This window comes from Barbus barbus, assembly GCF_936440315.1.
Source record: "Barbus barbus genome assembly, chromosome: 45".
Classification (NCBI taxonomy): Eukaryota; Metazoa; Chordata; class Actinopteri; order Cypriniformes; family Cyprinidae; genus Barbus; species Barbus barbus.
In genome coordinates, this window is record NC_136723.1 from 11105722 (window position 1) to 11122015 (window position 16294).

The 16294-nt window shown below is 37.8% G+C and overlaps 1 protein-coding gene across 1 annotated transcript in view; it reads left to right on the top strand.

The window, feature by feature from the left end:
• LOC306864506 (autism susceptibility gene 2 protein homolog) overlaps positions 1-16294 on the top strand; it is a 390386-nt gene that overhangs the window by 139169 nt on the left and 234923 nt on the right. The window contains exon 4 of the mRNA XM_079408550.1: positions 7877-7978. Within this exon, the coding sequence (XP_079264676.1) occupies positions 7877-7978 (102 nt within the window). The remainder of the gene's footprint in view (positions 1-7876; positions 7979-16294) is intronic.

The following is a 16294-nucleotide window of genomic DNA, read 5'->3' on the forward strand; positions in this document are numbered from 1 at the left end:
AATGAATCTAATTAATTATAACAAACTAAATTTGGCTGTGAAAGTACCCCCCAAAAATCATTTAAAGCTATTATTGTGTTAAATGTTTAGGCTACAATCAACATACTATATATACAATAAACATAATGTATGGAACATAAAAGAAGATCATTTGAGATACATTTTTTGTTTATGCAATGAAAGTCACTAGTGACCAAAACAGCTTAGTTACCAACAGTATTCAAAATATCTTCTTTTGTGTTGTGCAAAAGAAAGTAAGTCATTCAGGTTTGAAACAACATGAGGGTGAGTTTTTTTAAATTATTATTATTATTAATTATTTAAATGACACTCTAAAGAAGAAACTAAACCTACCAGCAGGTGGCGGTAAATGCCTTCAAGATTCGTTCAAATGGCTGATTCATTCAGGAATTAAATAAATGGCTCTTTAGAATGGGCTACTGAATCATTGGTTCACACAATTCTTCAAAACCCAGATTCATTCAGGAACTAAACACCCATGTGTTGCTCGGAAATACACAGCAGTTCTGCTGTGGCTTTTTAAGTAATATTTTTGTTGGCAAAATTGAACAAAAACAAAGAATATTGTGTTTAAAATATAGCACAACATTAATTTCTTCTTTACGGAACTGTATAAAAATCACATTTGCACTCATGTGATATTGCTCTCACTGCTGGTGTGATCGTATGATATCAGTATGAGACAAACTCATACGGGGCATTTTTACCCCAATATCTTGAATTTTAGTGCATAACTACTTTTATGAAGTTATTGCCCTGCATCATGTTTGTCAACAGTCAACTGTATGAAATGTGGGATGATGTACAGGTCTGGGGGTGGGGCCAGTGCATTAAATGCATTGAAATATTTTACTATATAATATATATTACTGACAGCCCTAAAATAAAGATTTATATAAATATTAAATTAACAATAATAATTTTACAAAATAAAGTGTAAATAGTACATTAATTGTAAATTGTTAAAATAAGTGTAAATTGTCTTAATTTTTATATTTTCAAACATCAAACCATCACATCTTTATTTTGGCGGAAATCTGCAGGGAGTTTGGGTGGGAAGATGGTTGGCACATGTTATATTTCTGCATGCATGTAATAAGCAACCGAAACTCAAAGTAGATGTAAAGATGAGTTTGTATGGATCACAAGTTGCCACACTTCACATGCAGTGCATACATTTATTGAAACGCCTTTTCTGTTTGATTATCACACTCACCATATTGCATATCAGTGTTTTTTTTTTTCTTTCTTACATGATGTAAGTGTTGCATTTATTACTTCACAGCTGATTGGTAAACCAAACTGATTAATGATTTTGATGATTGATGATTTCACAATATATTTTTATTCATCCATTCAAGCGGTTTGGATATCTCATTTGATATTAGATATTTAATTCTTTAGAAACAATCTTCAAAATATCTTCTTTTGTTTTGCTCAGATTAATGCAAGTCATACAGATTTGAAAATGACATGAGGGTGAATTTTCATTTTTGGGTAACTATCCCTTGTCAGCCATCACAGAGATTTGTTTGAATATGGAGGCTTGAGTCTCCTGAATGTAAGCCAACACTGACTCATATAGACCAGACCCTCCTCACCTCCACAAGAAATGGGATAATTCTCCCTCTACGGGCCGCCGTCTGCTCCAGTGTTAAAACAGGTGTTATATCGTGCTGAAAAGAAAGCAGAGAGGGAGATATTTAAAGTGTAGTCATTGGAAACTGAGGGATTTGACTCTGCAGCAGGAAACAGACAATTTATTATAAGCAGCCTAGCACACTAGTGGATTATCTATAAAACTTTCATGGCTGTCCCTCGGTGGCAGGCAGCCATAAAACTTCCCGAATGAGGGACTTGTTAATTTACTTGTTAAAGCAAATTAAAAATTTATAAGCACTTTTAGGTAAATGAGATCCTCTTTCATTGGCGCTCTAGTGGGATTCTCACTCTCTCTTTCAGCTCCTTGGAGGACAGGTTAGCTGTGCTGAAACGCCACAGAAGAACAATAAAAGCTGGTAAATTGTTCCAGGTTTTATTACTGTCGAGCTCCACAGCTGCTGTAGTGCGTAACTAAGGAAGAACAGAAGCCAATAGCAACAAAATCCCATGGGCTTCCACTGGAAGCGAAGGGTCAGCCGAGCTTTTCAAAGCAGGGGTTTAGATGAAAAGGGTATTGGGGTTTGCGAACGGCGCCGTTTAAAAGGCCAATGCGGTGGAGTCAGGCTTTGTGTTTGACTGCATCTGGTTGTGGGCCGAGCCTGTGGGAATAGTTCAATAGACTTGTAAAATTTTATCATAACACCGGCAAGCACTTTTCAGCAAGTGGGCAAAGGAAATAATTGACTACATGTGCTAATGATAATCCTATAAAAGCTTCAAAAGCCATTTTAAGAGTCTAGTCAGAGGATTTCAAAGGATGCTTAGCCCATTACTCAAGCTTTGTTTCCACCTCTGAGGAACCGTCAGTGAATTTCTACCAAAACTGCACTGTTTTGTTCTTCCAGTGCGTTCTTTTCTCTCGAATATGCTTAGCAAAATGCCATCTCCTTGTCGCATCACACTTTGAATGGATGCTCATCTACGCTCTCGCCTTGAGCTGCACCATTTTCCTCTTTGCAAGTGCTTCCATCTCTGTATAAACTAATATTGCTTTTACAAACTAGCTCTTAATATATGTCAGTATTATTTCAGATTAAGGCACCATTCTCCAGGAGTGCCATTGAAATCCGCCGTTCCCACTTTCACATTTAAAGAGCCATTAAAACTGTCTGTTATATGGAAACTCCAAGCTATTGTGCTCTGTTTCTTTGAGACAGTCCCTATAAAATACATTTAGGCTTATGGACTGTCGTACCGGCGCTCATAATGGATGTGTGGCTTCGGTACGGGCGCCAGGGCAAAATCGCAGTAAATTCAAATAAAAAGTCTTGTTGTATAGCAGAACTTGTTCGCGAAGCACTGGTGTGAATTAATGCGACTTTCTATCAATGTAATGCAGTCATAAGCTGTTATGCTTGGTCTCCTCTTGCAACATTGGAAACAAATTGCCTTCGTTTTCTCGCTAAGTGCAATGTGATTACAGCGATATAAAACGGTGCTATCTATAAAACAACCGTTGACGACTGACTTTCTTTTTGCGGGCGGTCGCAAGAGCCATGTTAACGCGTACAGGTCTCTTTGACCTTTTTATGGGGAAGGCAAAACGAGAAGCTCTTTCCATTACTGCCTCACATCAAAGCCTTGGCAGCATAAATTAATCTTTAATAGTGTGGAGGCTTTTGTGCCAGGGAATCATGCTGACTGCTTATTGAAAACAGTTGTTAATTCTATACTTCAGTAAACGCAGACGGGGGAGGGAGAAATCAGCCCTAACAGGGAACAGATTGAGGCAAAACAAAAACTTACTGTGTTGAAATTAATGGCAGATGCACTTACTGGTAGTTTAAATGTTTCATTAGATGCTAATGTCTTACTGTGTTTTTAATTGTTGAGGAATTAGTTGCTGGAATATGAAAACCATCTGTTTATTATCTTCCTGGAGGGGGAATCTTTACTCAGGCTCTGCTCTCAGGGTTGTTAAAGGAGTTAATCCTTATGGTGCAACCTGGTGGAGCTGTCAGTCTTCATTAATGTCATTATGATTGCGCAAGAAAGACTGTGAAAACCCACAGACGCCCTTCTGCACACATACGCACTCATAAACAACGCTTTTATGTACACGCTCGCATGCACATACATATGGGAGATGCTTGCTTTCCAAAGAAAGATAATTTTTACAAGAAACTGCATTAAGTTTGTTATGACAGTTAATCTAGCGAGCAGCAATAGGTAACGATCATATGCCGAAACCGAGCAGAGTAGTGCCAGAAAGAGCATGGGAGCAATAAAAATGAACACAATAGATATCATACTTAATGCGTCTAGACTTCAGACTAATTTTAGAGTTAGCGAGATACCCTGTTAAACCTTAAACGTGGAGTAATGGACGATGTGTGGACATAGAGGTTTATAGACAGAACTGGTTGAGCTTTCTGATTTATGGGGGTGGAAACCCGATCTGCACTGAACTTTTTGATGATGGTAATTTATCGTGGCTACCCACATTGCACTTTTTTCTTTAACGCCTCTATTAATCAAATCTCTTCACAAATTACTCCGAGAACCCATGAGAAATGACCCGCATGCCTTCAGGAAAAAGCACTTCCAAGTTAATTTTTCAAAGGCTGTTTAAGAGGCATTAAGTGGAATGGAATGGGGGAAACTAAAAACAAATCCCTTCATTGCTTTGCAATTCTTGTAATCCTAGTAAAAGGTGTACCTGCCTAACTGGTTAAAGGTAGATGTACTATCTGAGTTTGATAGCTCTGTTAATATTTGGCTTTAAACTCATTTCAGAGTAAATAATATACAACATCTTTTTACATAGACATTTGCATGATATACAGAATAGCACAACTGCTTCCTGGTAGTCATTATTATTTAGTGTCGTTTCTAATGCTGAGTATGAAACTTGATGTAATGTCCTGCATCATGTAAAATCATTAAAAAAAAAAACTTTTTACTTCAAACTATTTTTTGTTTTTTTGAAGTATTCACCTAAATGTTGAACAGGCTAACATATAATGCCATATAATGAATGACTTTACGATAAATGCGCAGGATATTTACAGCCAGTATCTATTACCAGTTTCTTGTCACCTGAATTGGCCAATACTGATCTAAAACCTGTTTATTTAATGTTTATCTGGAGCTCTTAACCAGTATAAGCTCTCTACCCACAGTCACTTATTGAAAAGTAATACCAGCTGTTTCCAAGTTTGTGTTGAGAAAAATACTCACTGTAAATTAAATGTTTTTAATAAGTCTAATGAAAACAAACAGGCTTACACAAAATGTTATAATATTAGCTTATGAGCTAATATTAAGTTAATGAGAAATTAAATGAGAATGAAATTTTACAGTTACATTCATATTTATCCTTGTTTATTTGATTAGATTGTTATTTATTTTGTTTTTATTATTTTATTTAATAATTTATTATTCAATTAGTTTATTTAATTGTATGTTGCCCTTTCTTTCTTTTATTTATTTTTATTTTTTGTAGGAATGCTGGTAATATTATTTTCTCTTTTATGTGTTTCTCTGGAGCTTAAATGAGCAGAATGCCAATTGAAGTTGAGGGAAAAAGTGTGAAAACATGAAAACCTGTGGTGCTGTTAATGCCGTTACATGGAGTTATATGAAATTTAAATTATGAACCACATTTTTACATGCGCTCTGTCTCACAGAGTCCACCAAGTGATTCAAAGAAGGTTTCAGAGCATTATCAGCCAAATTTAATAAGTGCTGATTGACTGGTTTATACCTAACCATCCCCGCTGTCTGCTTTTCTCATTTGGTGACGTGTCTCTCATCTGAGATGCTTTATGAAGTTTAATTGAAGACAGAGCAGTATTTGACCTTGACTGGGTGATGCACTTCCCTTGAGGTGGAAGTTTAGATGAAGTTAATGAGTCAGCTTATTCAAAATGAGATGTAGATGCGTATAAGAAAAGCAGTCATTTAGTGCAGAGACACACACACATAAAAATGCACCTAGATGAGTTGTCTAACTTAAGATTTTACAGTTGCTTGTCCTCCATTTTGTCATTGCCAACTCTCTCGCTCTCTCTCTGAGCAGTGCGGGCCTCTTATCACGGTGGCCTGCTGGTAGAAGCAAGCGTCTCTGCCTGGAGTCAGTGAGCTCTCCCTCTGAGAGAGATCCTTTCACATAGCTAATGGCTACAGAAAAGGAACAGTTTCATTTTAATTATGTGCTTTACTCAAGGGCCCTCTTCCCCGCAGTCCCTTATCCCGCCTGTGCGCCTCTAACAACCCACAGCCTGCACCAGTGAAAAGAGATATTCTCCGACCCTCATCTTATTCCCTCCTCCCGTCCCGCCGCCTTTGTCAGGAACTATCGCAAAGAATCTGTTTTTATTCTCCTATGTGATGAGGAAGTATGAAAGAGCGAGTGAGACAGAGAAAGAGAGGGAATGTCTGGGAGGGAAAGATAGGAAAAGAAATGAGCGGACCGATCTATCTCTCCATCTCGGTAAACAACCCCCCAGTGCGCCGTGGCCTACTCTGCTTTTTCAATTAAGTGACACTGCAGTCATTTACTGCTCATCTCGACTCATAAAACAGGCTTTTTATGTGCTGAGAGATGAAGGCGGTTTAGGCAGGGCGAGGGGTGCGGAAACAGCCGTCTGAATGGCGAACCTTCAGAAGACGTAAATCGTAGACCTTGACGACAGTTGCCGGGTCCCGGGAGTATGGCATTGTTCTCCAGACTTTACTGGGGCTCAGATGTTTTTGGATTTCATGTCCTCCTCCCGTTTTCCCCCTCGTCCTTCTCCTCTGCGCTGTGCTCTTGTTCTTTATGATTTCTAGTCTGCTGAAGGACACCTGCTGTGAATCTCTGGTTCTTGCATGGGGAGAGTGGCTTACCGAATGGAAAACGGCTTTTGAAGTGGTTCGGTTGGATTTTATTTATCTTTCTCAAAAGTTTGATATGAAGTCAGTCCTCAGTGGCTGAAATCATATGGATAATGGTGGCCAATGCCAAACAGGTTGATGATGCCACAGAAAAAGCGTTTCTTTGTGATTCATTTCTTAATAAAGATTCATTTAATTATTAATATTATTATTTGTAGTTATTTTATAGAACAGTGGAGGAAATCACTTTCCCAAGAACAAAGCAGTTCCTTATATGTCAGGAGCTGTGCATTACTCTCTGTACCAAAGGTCTAGCATATGAAACTTATTGTATTGGTAAAACGAAATACATTAAATCAACATTAATGGATTTGGCGTCCTATTCTCAGTGCCGAAACATATGTTAGATTTAGTTGTTTATCATTTATTAATTTTGAAGCTTTGGCTGATGTATTTGTAGTGATGAAATTACCTGAATGATGGTGACAGAATCTAGAGATGTCTGGATCCGAACCAGCTTCAGTTCTCCCATATGATCGCTCATCTTAATGGCTATATTTACACAGCAGCAGAATGTGGCAGTTGGCAGCTAATTTACATAGTAAGAGCAATAATATTTTTTTGCCTTTTTTTTGTACTCATTCAATTTATTAAAAAAGTAACAGTAAAAACATTTATAATGTTACAAAAGATTTTCTAACTAGGCTTTCTAACAAAGTGTGTTCAGTGAATTGTACCGATGAAACATCTTTCTGAAAATAAGTAGACCAAAAAAAAAAAAACCTCCATAAAACAGTTTTAAAAGTTGTGAGTCATGGAAAATTACATGATATAGAACCTTTATACAGTGTGTGGTATTGTAAAAACTCTACATCTATCCTTCACAGCTTCATTTTTATCTGAGCTAAATTCAGTATATTGTCTAACCTTACTTAAGTCTATTGCAGCTGAAAATTGAGCTTTGCCATCACAGGAATCAGTTAGGCCTTTTAAAATACATTAAAATTAATTGTAATAACGTTTCACAATATTACTGTTTTTCATTTTTTTTTATCAAATAAATGCAGCTTTGGTGAGCATAACAGATTCCAAACTTTTGAACAGTACTCCATATCCAGTACAGTATATCCAATAGCCTTTTTAACTGAGCTGCTTCCATCGGTTTTGTGGTCTGGGCTCTATCCAAATGTAATCTATTTAGTTACATAGCTTTAATAGATTATTGTATTCTGATCCAGAGATCTTCAGTATTGTTTATTCTCTGGCCTACGCTTTAGTAACAGTATGTTTAACATCTTTTAGTGTCTTTTTTCTTCTTACTGCATCTGACTGTTGTTTTTTAAAAAAAATGTTGGGGTGTCTTTGTGTTTTCCAGCTGAAGCCGGGCCAGAACAACTGTAAAGACAGCGATAGCGAGAGCGTGAGTGGAGAATCCAAACCCTCCATCCGGAGCAGCTCTAGAGATAGACTGACAGACGTGAGTCCAATCAAATCTGCGCATCATTCGCCATACTAACAAAAAACTACATTTAGTGCTTTTTTATGTAATGATTATTTTTTGGAAATGTGCTTTCCATGCCTGGAATTTCTATTATGCATATATATATATATATATATATATATATATATATATATATATATATATATATATATATATTTATATGAGTTAAGCTCTGCTTTAGAATACTCCATCTGCTCTTGTGTAGAGTAAAATTGAGGCCACAATGAGGTCTGATTTGTTAGCAAATTGTTCCTTTGAGTTGTGAGAACGCTGCATTTATAATGGTCACAAATAATATGCAGAATTTATCACAACTGGCATTTAGTGTAGACGTTTGCTTAAATGTTTGAGCTACCATAAAATATATTGTTAACACCTGAGTTAAGGTTGGCCTGTTCCCCTACAATAACTGGCTTGACACCTGATCATTATCATTCATTTGGAGGCTTTTCTTATCTGCCTAATTCTCAACGATGTTCAATATTTAAACAGCGTTTTATAGTTTCTCTTATCCACTCCATTGGTCTAAACTGACAAGGCCCTGTGCCAACAGGAACAATAGGAGTGTTTTAAGAGCCGAGCTCTTCTTGAGCTCGGTGTGTGTGCTTGTGTTGTCAGGGTGTGAGGTAGAGGAGCGCGGAGGCTGTCTGCACCCTCAGGCCTACAGGCTCTGCTATGTGTTTGTGCTCAGTTGGTGATAAGAACATCCTATTTACTCAGCTGGCAGCTTCAGTGGAGACTCGGCCTGAAACGCGACTGTGCTTATACACCTTAGAAGTGGAGACGACAGGAAGTAAGATGGTGAAAAATGTACCAGGGTCCTTGCTTGGACATCAGTGATGTACCGTAAAAACACAAAGCATGTATTTAAAGTCAATTTAATGTCAATATTGAAATATGAAACTGAGATTATTTTATCTGCCATTTGTGTGTTAGCATTGCGTTCAATCTGTATATATACATAGATTAGATTAAAGGTTTTTATCCATTTGTCAAACTTTGCATTATGACAATAATTATCGGCTTATCAGAATTGTACTATCACACACTCTACACACATACAGTCATATATAACCCTCTTGAAGCAGCATTCGACCATGTAAAGGCAGCATACACAGTTTACATTGCACTGAAAGTCTTGTTTATGGATCTTATACACAGGCTCGTGTGGAAGCTCAGTCAGTCTGGCGCAGGCCCTCCTCAGACCTCAAGCCTTGGCTCCCGCAGTGGAGATGTGAGTCTGTGAGTGTGTACTGGCGCTATCAGATATCGGGCATAATTAGAGCTGTCAGCTGGAGGGCGAGGCAAGTCGTCGGAACAGACACGGCAGAACGAGTTGAGCGCGACCGCTCCTGCGTGTAGCTATAGGATGCTTGGCCAGGCATGAAATGAAATAAGTAATTTGATGTTGACATCAGAAATTGAAATGATACCTGCAGCCCCTCGTCAGGGAAGAGAGAGAAGAACGAAGAGATAAAGCATGAGAGGGGGACCAGGAGAAGGAAGATAGGAAAGGAAGAAATGTAAGTGGAATGGGGGAAACAGATCAAGTTAGAGATGAAACGCAAGATAGGGTTTGATTATCGGACAGGTAAAAACAACCAACAAATAGATGCAGAATGTGTTGTGTGTGATGGGTTTTAACTTGAGTCTTAAAGGGATAGTTCACCCAAAAAAGAAAATTCTGTCATCATCTGCTCACCTTATACTGTTCCAAACCCGCATGTTGTTATTCTTCTGTGGATCACAAAAGTGGAATTTGTTTTAATCTGGATGCAGGCTAGATTTTTGGTTGAACTATCCTTTAAAAACCAAGTTAAAAATTAAATTAAATTTAATTTAATTTAAAAATAAAGAACACATTATTGATTAGTTATAAATAAAATAAGAAAAAATATTATTATTATTATTACTACAGATAACTGTAGTGCCTCAGTTCAAGCGGCACACGTTAACCGATCGTCTTTTCATATTTACTTAAAGCATGAAAAAAACATGAATGAACATCATAATGTATTTTATTTCAACTGTGGAAAGACGTCAATACACAATTTTTTTTTTTTTTCTCAGACAAGAGGTCGGATTCGTAGTTATGATAGGTCAGATCGCCTGTCAATCAAACTCTTTGCGAATGGTCAATTCTAACTTAAAAATTAGCAATAGAATAAGGTGAACACCTCTGATAGAATTTTATTACTTTTTTAATTTGGCATGGAAAAAAGTGAGGCTGTGGGGGATTAAAGTGTAGTCTGTTCAACGGCATTCTTTTTTTTTTCCTTTTTCATATTCTTTAACTGACAAAACATTGGAAACAAGAAAAAACCAGGATGATGCAAATGACTTAATAACTTGAACCTTCCTGTTGTTCCCAGCCTCATTTGCATTCCCATCAAATTAATGTGCCACATTTGTTTGATAAGTGCATTTCTCTGTTACAGAATATTTTGAAGCCCTTGAGTATTCTAAACAGGAAGTGGTGAAAGGTGCTGGAGATACTTTTATTTTTTTCTTTCATGCTTGAGCAGTTTCTCAGGGTCACACTCAAAGTAGAACATCCCAGTCCTTAGGGGATGGTGGAAGCAGGTTATTCACAATCACACCGTAAAAAAAGCCACTTCATACCAGCATAGAGGTACTAGATAACAGATATGGAGAGCAGGGCCTAAATTTTGGCACAGGGCTGTGAGTATAACAAAGTTATGCAGGAAATTCCCACAAACATTTATTCACTGTAGCATGAAGTTTGAATGAGTAAATAAATCCACACAGATGAACAGATCAATTCGAAATTGTTCTGTTAGACTGTAATTTCAGAAACAGCGTCAGTGATTATGCTACTCGCTCTCTCTCTTAATATAACGTGCAGATGACTTTACATCAACACATCATGTCTGCGATACAAGACTTTCGCTCATAAGCTGTCTACATTAGCAGGACACCTCTGGTGTGATGTTGATTGGTGCACTGTAGATTGTAAACATTGTTCAAGGGTTGATCTACTGGTGCAGAATTTATCAATAGTCAAAATGACTAGAACAGCCTTAAAAAATGTAGTTGCCTAATGAAGATATTTTTTTATTATTATCAATTCATAAAAATTACATAAACAGCGACACTTGCACTAACAAAAAATTTGACAGATAGTCTAATTTAAATTTAGTCAGATAGTTTTATTTGACAGATAGTCACCTAGTTACACAACATACATCTTAAGAGTGTAAAATATTAATACAGTGAACCATACATAGCCATATTTAGAAGTAAAGACCATTATCAGAATGAGCACTTAAAGGAATAGTTCACCCAAAAATGAAAATCTTGTCATCAGTTAGTCACCCTCATGTCGTTCCAAACCTTTATGAGTTTTTTTCTTATGTGGAACATAAAAGAAGATATTTTGAAGAATGCTGGTAATCAAACAGTTGATGGTCCCCACTGACTTCCATTATAATTCTCTCCCTACTGTGGAAGTCAGTGGAGACCAACAACTGTTTGGTTCTTCAAAAATATCTTCTTTTGTGTTCAACATTTAAAAAAAAAAATGTTTACAGGTTTGGAACAACATGAGGGTGAGTAAATGATGACAACATTTTCGTTTTTGAGGCTAAATATTCCTTGAATTGCTTGAAAAGTGAAAATTTGGTCTGTTGGTGAGATTTAGTGAACAACACAATTTAATCTGACTGCACTTTTTTCCAGTTTGATTTTTAGTTAAATTCAATTCAGAAAAATAACCCCATTGGACCATCTAGCATCTAAGGTGTGCGATTTCAAATTTCTGTAATCAATATAAATATGAGTGACCACATAATTGCATCCATTCTGAAAGCACAAGTACATTTCCTTATTGGAGATTATTTATTTTTTGACATGTTTATCGTTTATATATATATTCATAATGGCATACTCACACCATTTTCATAAAAGTGAAGCAAAAACGAAGGGAAAGCTTGAGTTGGGGTTACGAGGAGTAATTCTAGCCCTCGTTATAGACTGTTTGGCAGTGTGCTAATGATGTCTTCTCTCTCGTACTCCTTTCCACTGCACTGATGAAAAAACGAGAGAGACAGAGCCTGATGTTGATCTACGCTTGACAGAGAGGAAGCTGGGGTCAAAAGAGGTCACTCAGGACATCTTGCTCTCTTTCCCCCCTTCTTTTCCTCTTTTCCTCCCCCTCTCTCCTCCCTCTCCTTCTTTCCTCCTGTTCCCATGTGCTGCCAGCTCATTAAGCTACAAATGGTGCATCAGCCTTGTTCTCGCCAGCGGTAACCCCAAACCTTGGATAAATTGGCAGGCTTGCTGTATTTGCTCCGAAGCCCCGGGTCCCCTTTCAACCACGTTTGAAGCCAGCATGGCGGCACAGTTTCCCTAGGCAGGGTGGCTGGAGGCCAGGGCAAAGGGAAGAGGCGAGAAGGGGATGTGTGACGGAGACGGGGCGAATCAAACACACATGTGTTTAGTCTCTGCGGCAGGAGTGAAATGCCATCATTATCCGGTTGCCTATCAAATAAATTGGCAATTACAGGGCGCCGGATTCCAGTAAACAGCACATTAATGCTTTTCTTTTGGTGTGTGTGTGTCTGTTTGCCGAGAGGGATGGGGGACGGACGCATCGTGCCCCCTGAATGTTTGCTGCCTTTGCCCACCCGTCACCATCTTGCTGATGAAAGACAAAGCAGGAGATGATAATGAGGTCAGTCCAGCTGGGAACAAAACCAAACTAAAAGGCTTAAATATGACAGTTAATTTAACATCAACGTCACTGCAGTCTCTCCTATGGAGGGACTGTCCTAAAGCGGCTCTTTAACTCTCATTACAGCCTGCTAATCTGATGCAGAGAGGCACTGACAGACAGTAGAAAGAGACTGAGAGAAAGAGATGACATTACCTGCTCTTTGGTCGCCATAGTGACAGTACTCTGGGATTTCTGGGTAACAAGTTTTATTGCTCATTCATGATTCAGTGTGGTCTTAACGGAAGCAGAGCAATGAAATATTTACATTAAGGGTCAGGTGGCAGTTTGGCCTGTTTAGTGGTCTGTCGTGTGGGGGTCGGTTGTGTAGTTCTTGACAAACACACACACACAAACACACAAGAAATCTGCAGATTTTCAGAGTTTCAGATTTGTGTTTTATTCAGAATTCAAATATAAATTCAGAATTATCATCACAGCAGTGCTATTCAGAATAGAGGACTCAAACCTGATTTTGAGTGTGAATAGAATCAGAAATCAGTTTTAGAATTTAGTTAGGATACAGAACCTAAATTCAGATTCGAAATCTCAGCAGTTCTATTCATTATAGATAAATAATAGTCAGATCTGATTTGAGTCAGAAGAAACAGAATCAGAATTCAGATTCAGAGTTCAATTTAAATACAGAGTTCAGATCTCAATTTAGATTCATAATCTGAGCAGTCCTATTTATTATATGTGAGGCAAACCGGATTGTAAGGGTGAATGAACAGATTCAGAATACAGAATTTAGATATATAATCTGATGAATTTTAGCAATGCTAGTCATTACAGGTGAAACAGACCCAATTTTGAGGTCTTAAACCTTAGACTTTTATAGAAATTGCAATTGTCTATCCATGTGAGAAGCAATAATACTCACTGCAAACTCATTGCAGCTAGTTTATTTATGCTTATTTTTCTAGTACTTAATCTAGCCTAAATGTTCTCTAAATGCAATGTTATGAAAATCATTCTCTCCCGGGCATTCGCTTTGGAACTCTCTGAGTGGTTTGAGAGGATTTGTAGCCCCCTTGTCGTTCTGCAGTGAACATATTTGAATCCAGCGTTGTGGTTAGTGGCTGTAGATTATTAGTTCTGCCTGTGCTGGGGGATTCTTTCGCTATGTGGTAAAACAATCTCCACCCTGTAATTACGGCTGCTGGAGCAGATTTATGTCATATGATATAGATGTTGTTCTTAATGATTACTGTTATTATTTGATTTCGCCGGGACGTGGAAAGAGTCCACAGCGTTTTGTGGAGAGGTCATATTTCTGCCGGAGCTTTTGACCTGCGGATATAGCTCTCTCGTGGCTGAAGTCAAAACAGATAGAGTCAAACTTTCCGCTCTGAGTTTGTCACGGATCCTCAAACCTCGCTGCTAATTTTGATTATTCTTCTACACAGTTGTTATAATGAGGTCAGGGGCCCTTACATGCTGAGAAATGCAGACCAATTTGCTCCGACATGGAAGTTGTAATTGCTTGCATCAATTATCTAGTAGTTCTTTTGCCATCTCCATTCGTCACTCCCGTTCTCTCTTCTTCTCCCACTCACTCTAATTTGAAATGTTCCTTATTAGAGATGAGCATTTAGATATAGCAGTTGCACCGTACCTATAATTAACTGATTATCATGGCAGGAGTTAAAGTGTTTGAACAGGAGTTCGGAATATATATATGTGTGTGTGTGTGTGTGTGTGTGTGTGTGTGTGTTTTGTTTGTGCAATTGTACTAGTGTGCCAGCATTTGAGGAATTGTAGTGAAGTTGTTTTCCCCTGTCAGTGTGTTTATAACTGTCATTGTATTGTCTGAGTGTGGAAAGGGATACGGAGTGTGTCTGAAGGACAGGAGTGGTTATGATTGCTTTATAGCTTAACAGCACTGCTCTAAATCAGCTGTCAGTCACTCTGACCCGAAACACGGCTGGTGACAGCACCTCAATAAACCTGCCACTTGTCCCTCTCTGCTTTGCTTTTATGCCTAAAACTGGTCAGCGCTGCACACACACACACATAGCACTCTCCCTTTAGATACCACGGCTGTTTTTTTACCCTCAGCATTCATACTTTTAGCACAGCCCAGAGCTAAATGTGTGAATTATTTCACAGAAAGCATCAGAAAAAAATACATTCACATTAAAAATAGATATATTTTTGTAAACATTTTAAAGTCATCCATATTAGGTTACTTAAGGACTATTTTAAGGACTGGAAATATGTATACAAAACTTTTTCAGAGTAACAACCTTACTACACTTCCTTGTTTATATTGTCGCAGAATGTAAACTGTATTTTTTGCACAAACACATGTATACATACACAATTTTATATGCATACATTTAGTATACTCCCATAGAGTGATATATACACTGAACAAAATTATAAATGCAACACTTTTGTTTTTGCCCCCATTTTTCATGAGCTGAACTCAAAGATCTAAGACTTTTTCTATGTAAACAAAAGGCCTATTTCTCTCAAATATTGTTCACAAATCTGTCTAAATCTGTGTTAGTGAGCACTTCTCCTTTGCCGAGATAATCCATCCACCTCACAGGTGTGGCATATCAAGATCCTGATTAGAGAGCATGATTATTGCACAGGTGTGCCTTAGGCTGACCACAATAAAAGGCCACTCTAAAATGTGCAGTTTTACTGTATTGGGGGGGGGGGGGGGTCCGAAAACCAGTCAGAATCTGGTGTGACCACCATTTTCCTCACGTGCAACACATCTCCTTCGCATAGAGTTGATCAGGTTGTCCCTCTTCAATGGCTGTGTGAAGTTGCTAGATATTGGCAGGAACTGGAACATGCTGTCGTATACGTCGATCCAGAGCATCCCAAACATGCTCAATGGGTGACATGTCCGGTGAGTATGCTGGCCATGCAAAGAACTGGGATGTTTTCAGCTTCCAGGAATTGTGTACAGATCCTTGCAACATGGGGCTGTGCATTATCATGCTGCAACATGAGGTGATGGTCGTGGATGAATGGCACAACAATGGGCCTCTGGATCTCGTCACGGTATCTCTGCACTGAAAAAAACAATAAGTAGAATTTACTCAATTTTTCTTTGGCAAGTTTTTGCACGAATGTTTTTCAAGTAAATTTCACACATATGGAAATTAAGTAAATCTACTTAACTAAGTTAAGTAAAATTAACAAACTGAATGAGTACATGTAACTTGACCTGTTAAATTTTATTTAGTAAATTTTACTTACAAATCTGATGTAATTAATATAATTAAGTAAAACCAATTGTTCTTTTACATACATTTTACTTATTTTATGCAGTGCTGGCAATTAATTTAAATTAAATTTTACTGTTGTAATGTGTGTGACAAAATAATACCATGACAATGTGTAATTAAGAGTCTTTTATTAGGAAGAAATAATGCAAGAAATAACAAGCGCTGAAACCTATGATGCTTAAGACCACTTTGCAATAGTTTAAACAGCTTGAGCAATGAGAAACATCCGCTTTCAATAACATATTAAACACATTAAAACTCCAACATTAGCAGTTTTTTGCATAGATATGACAGCTTCTTAATCTCAGT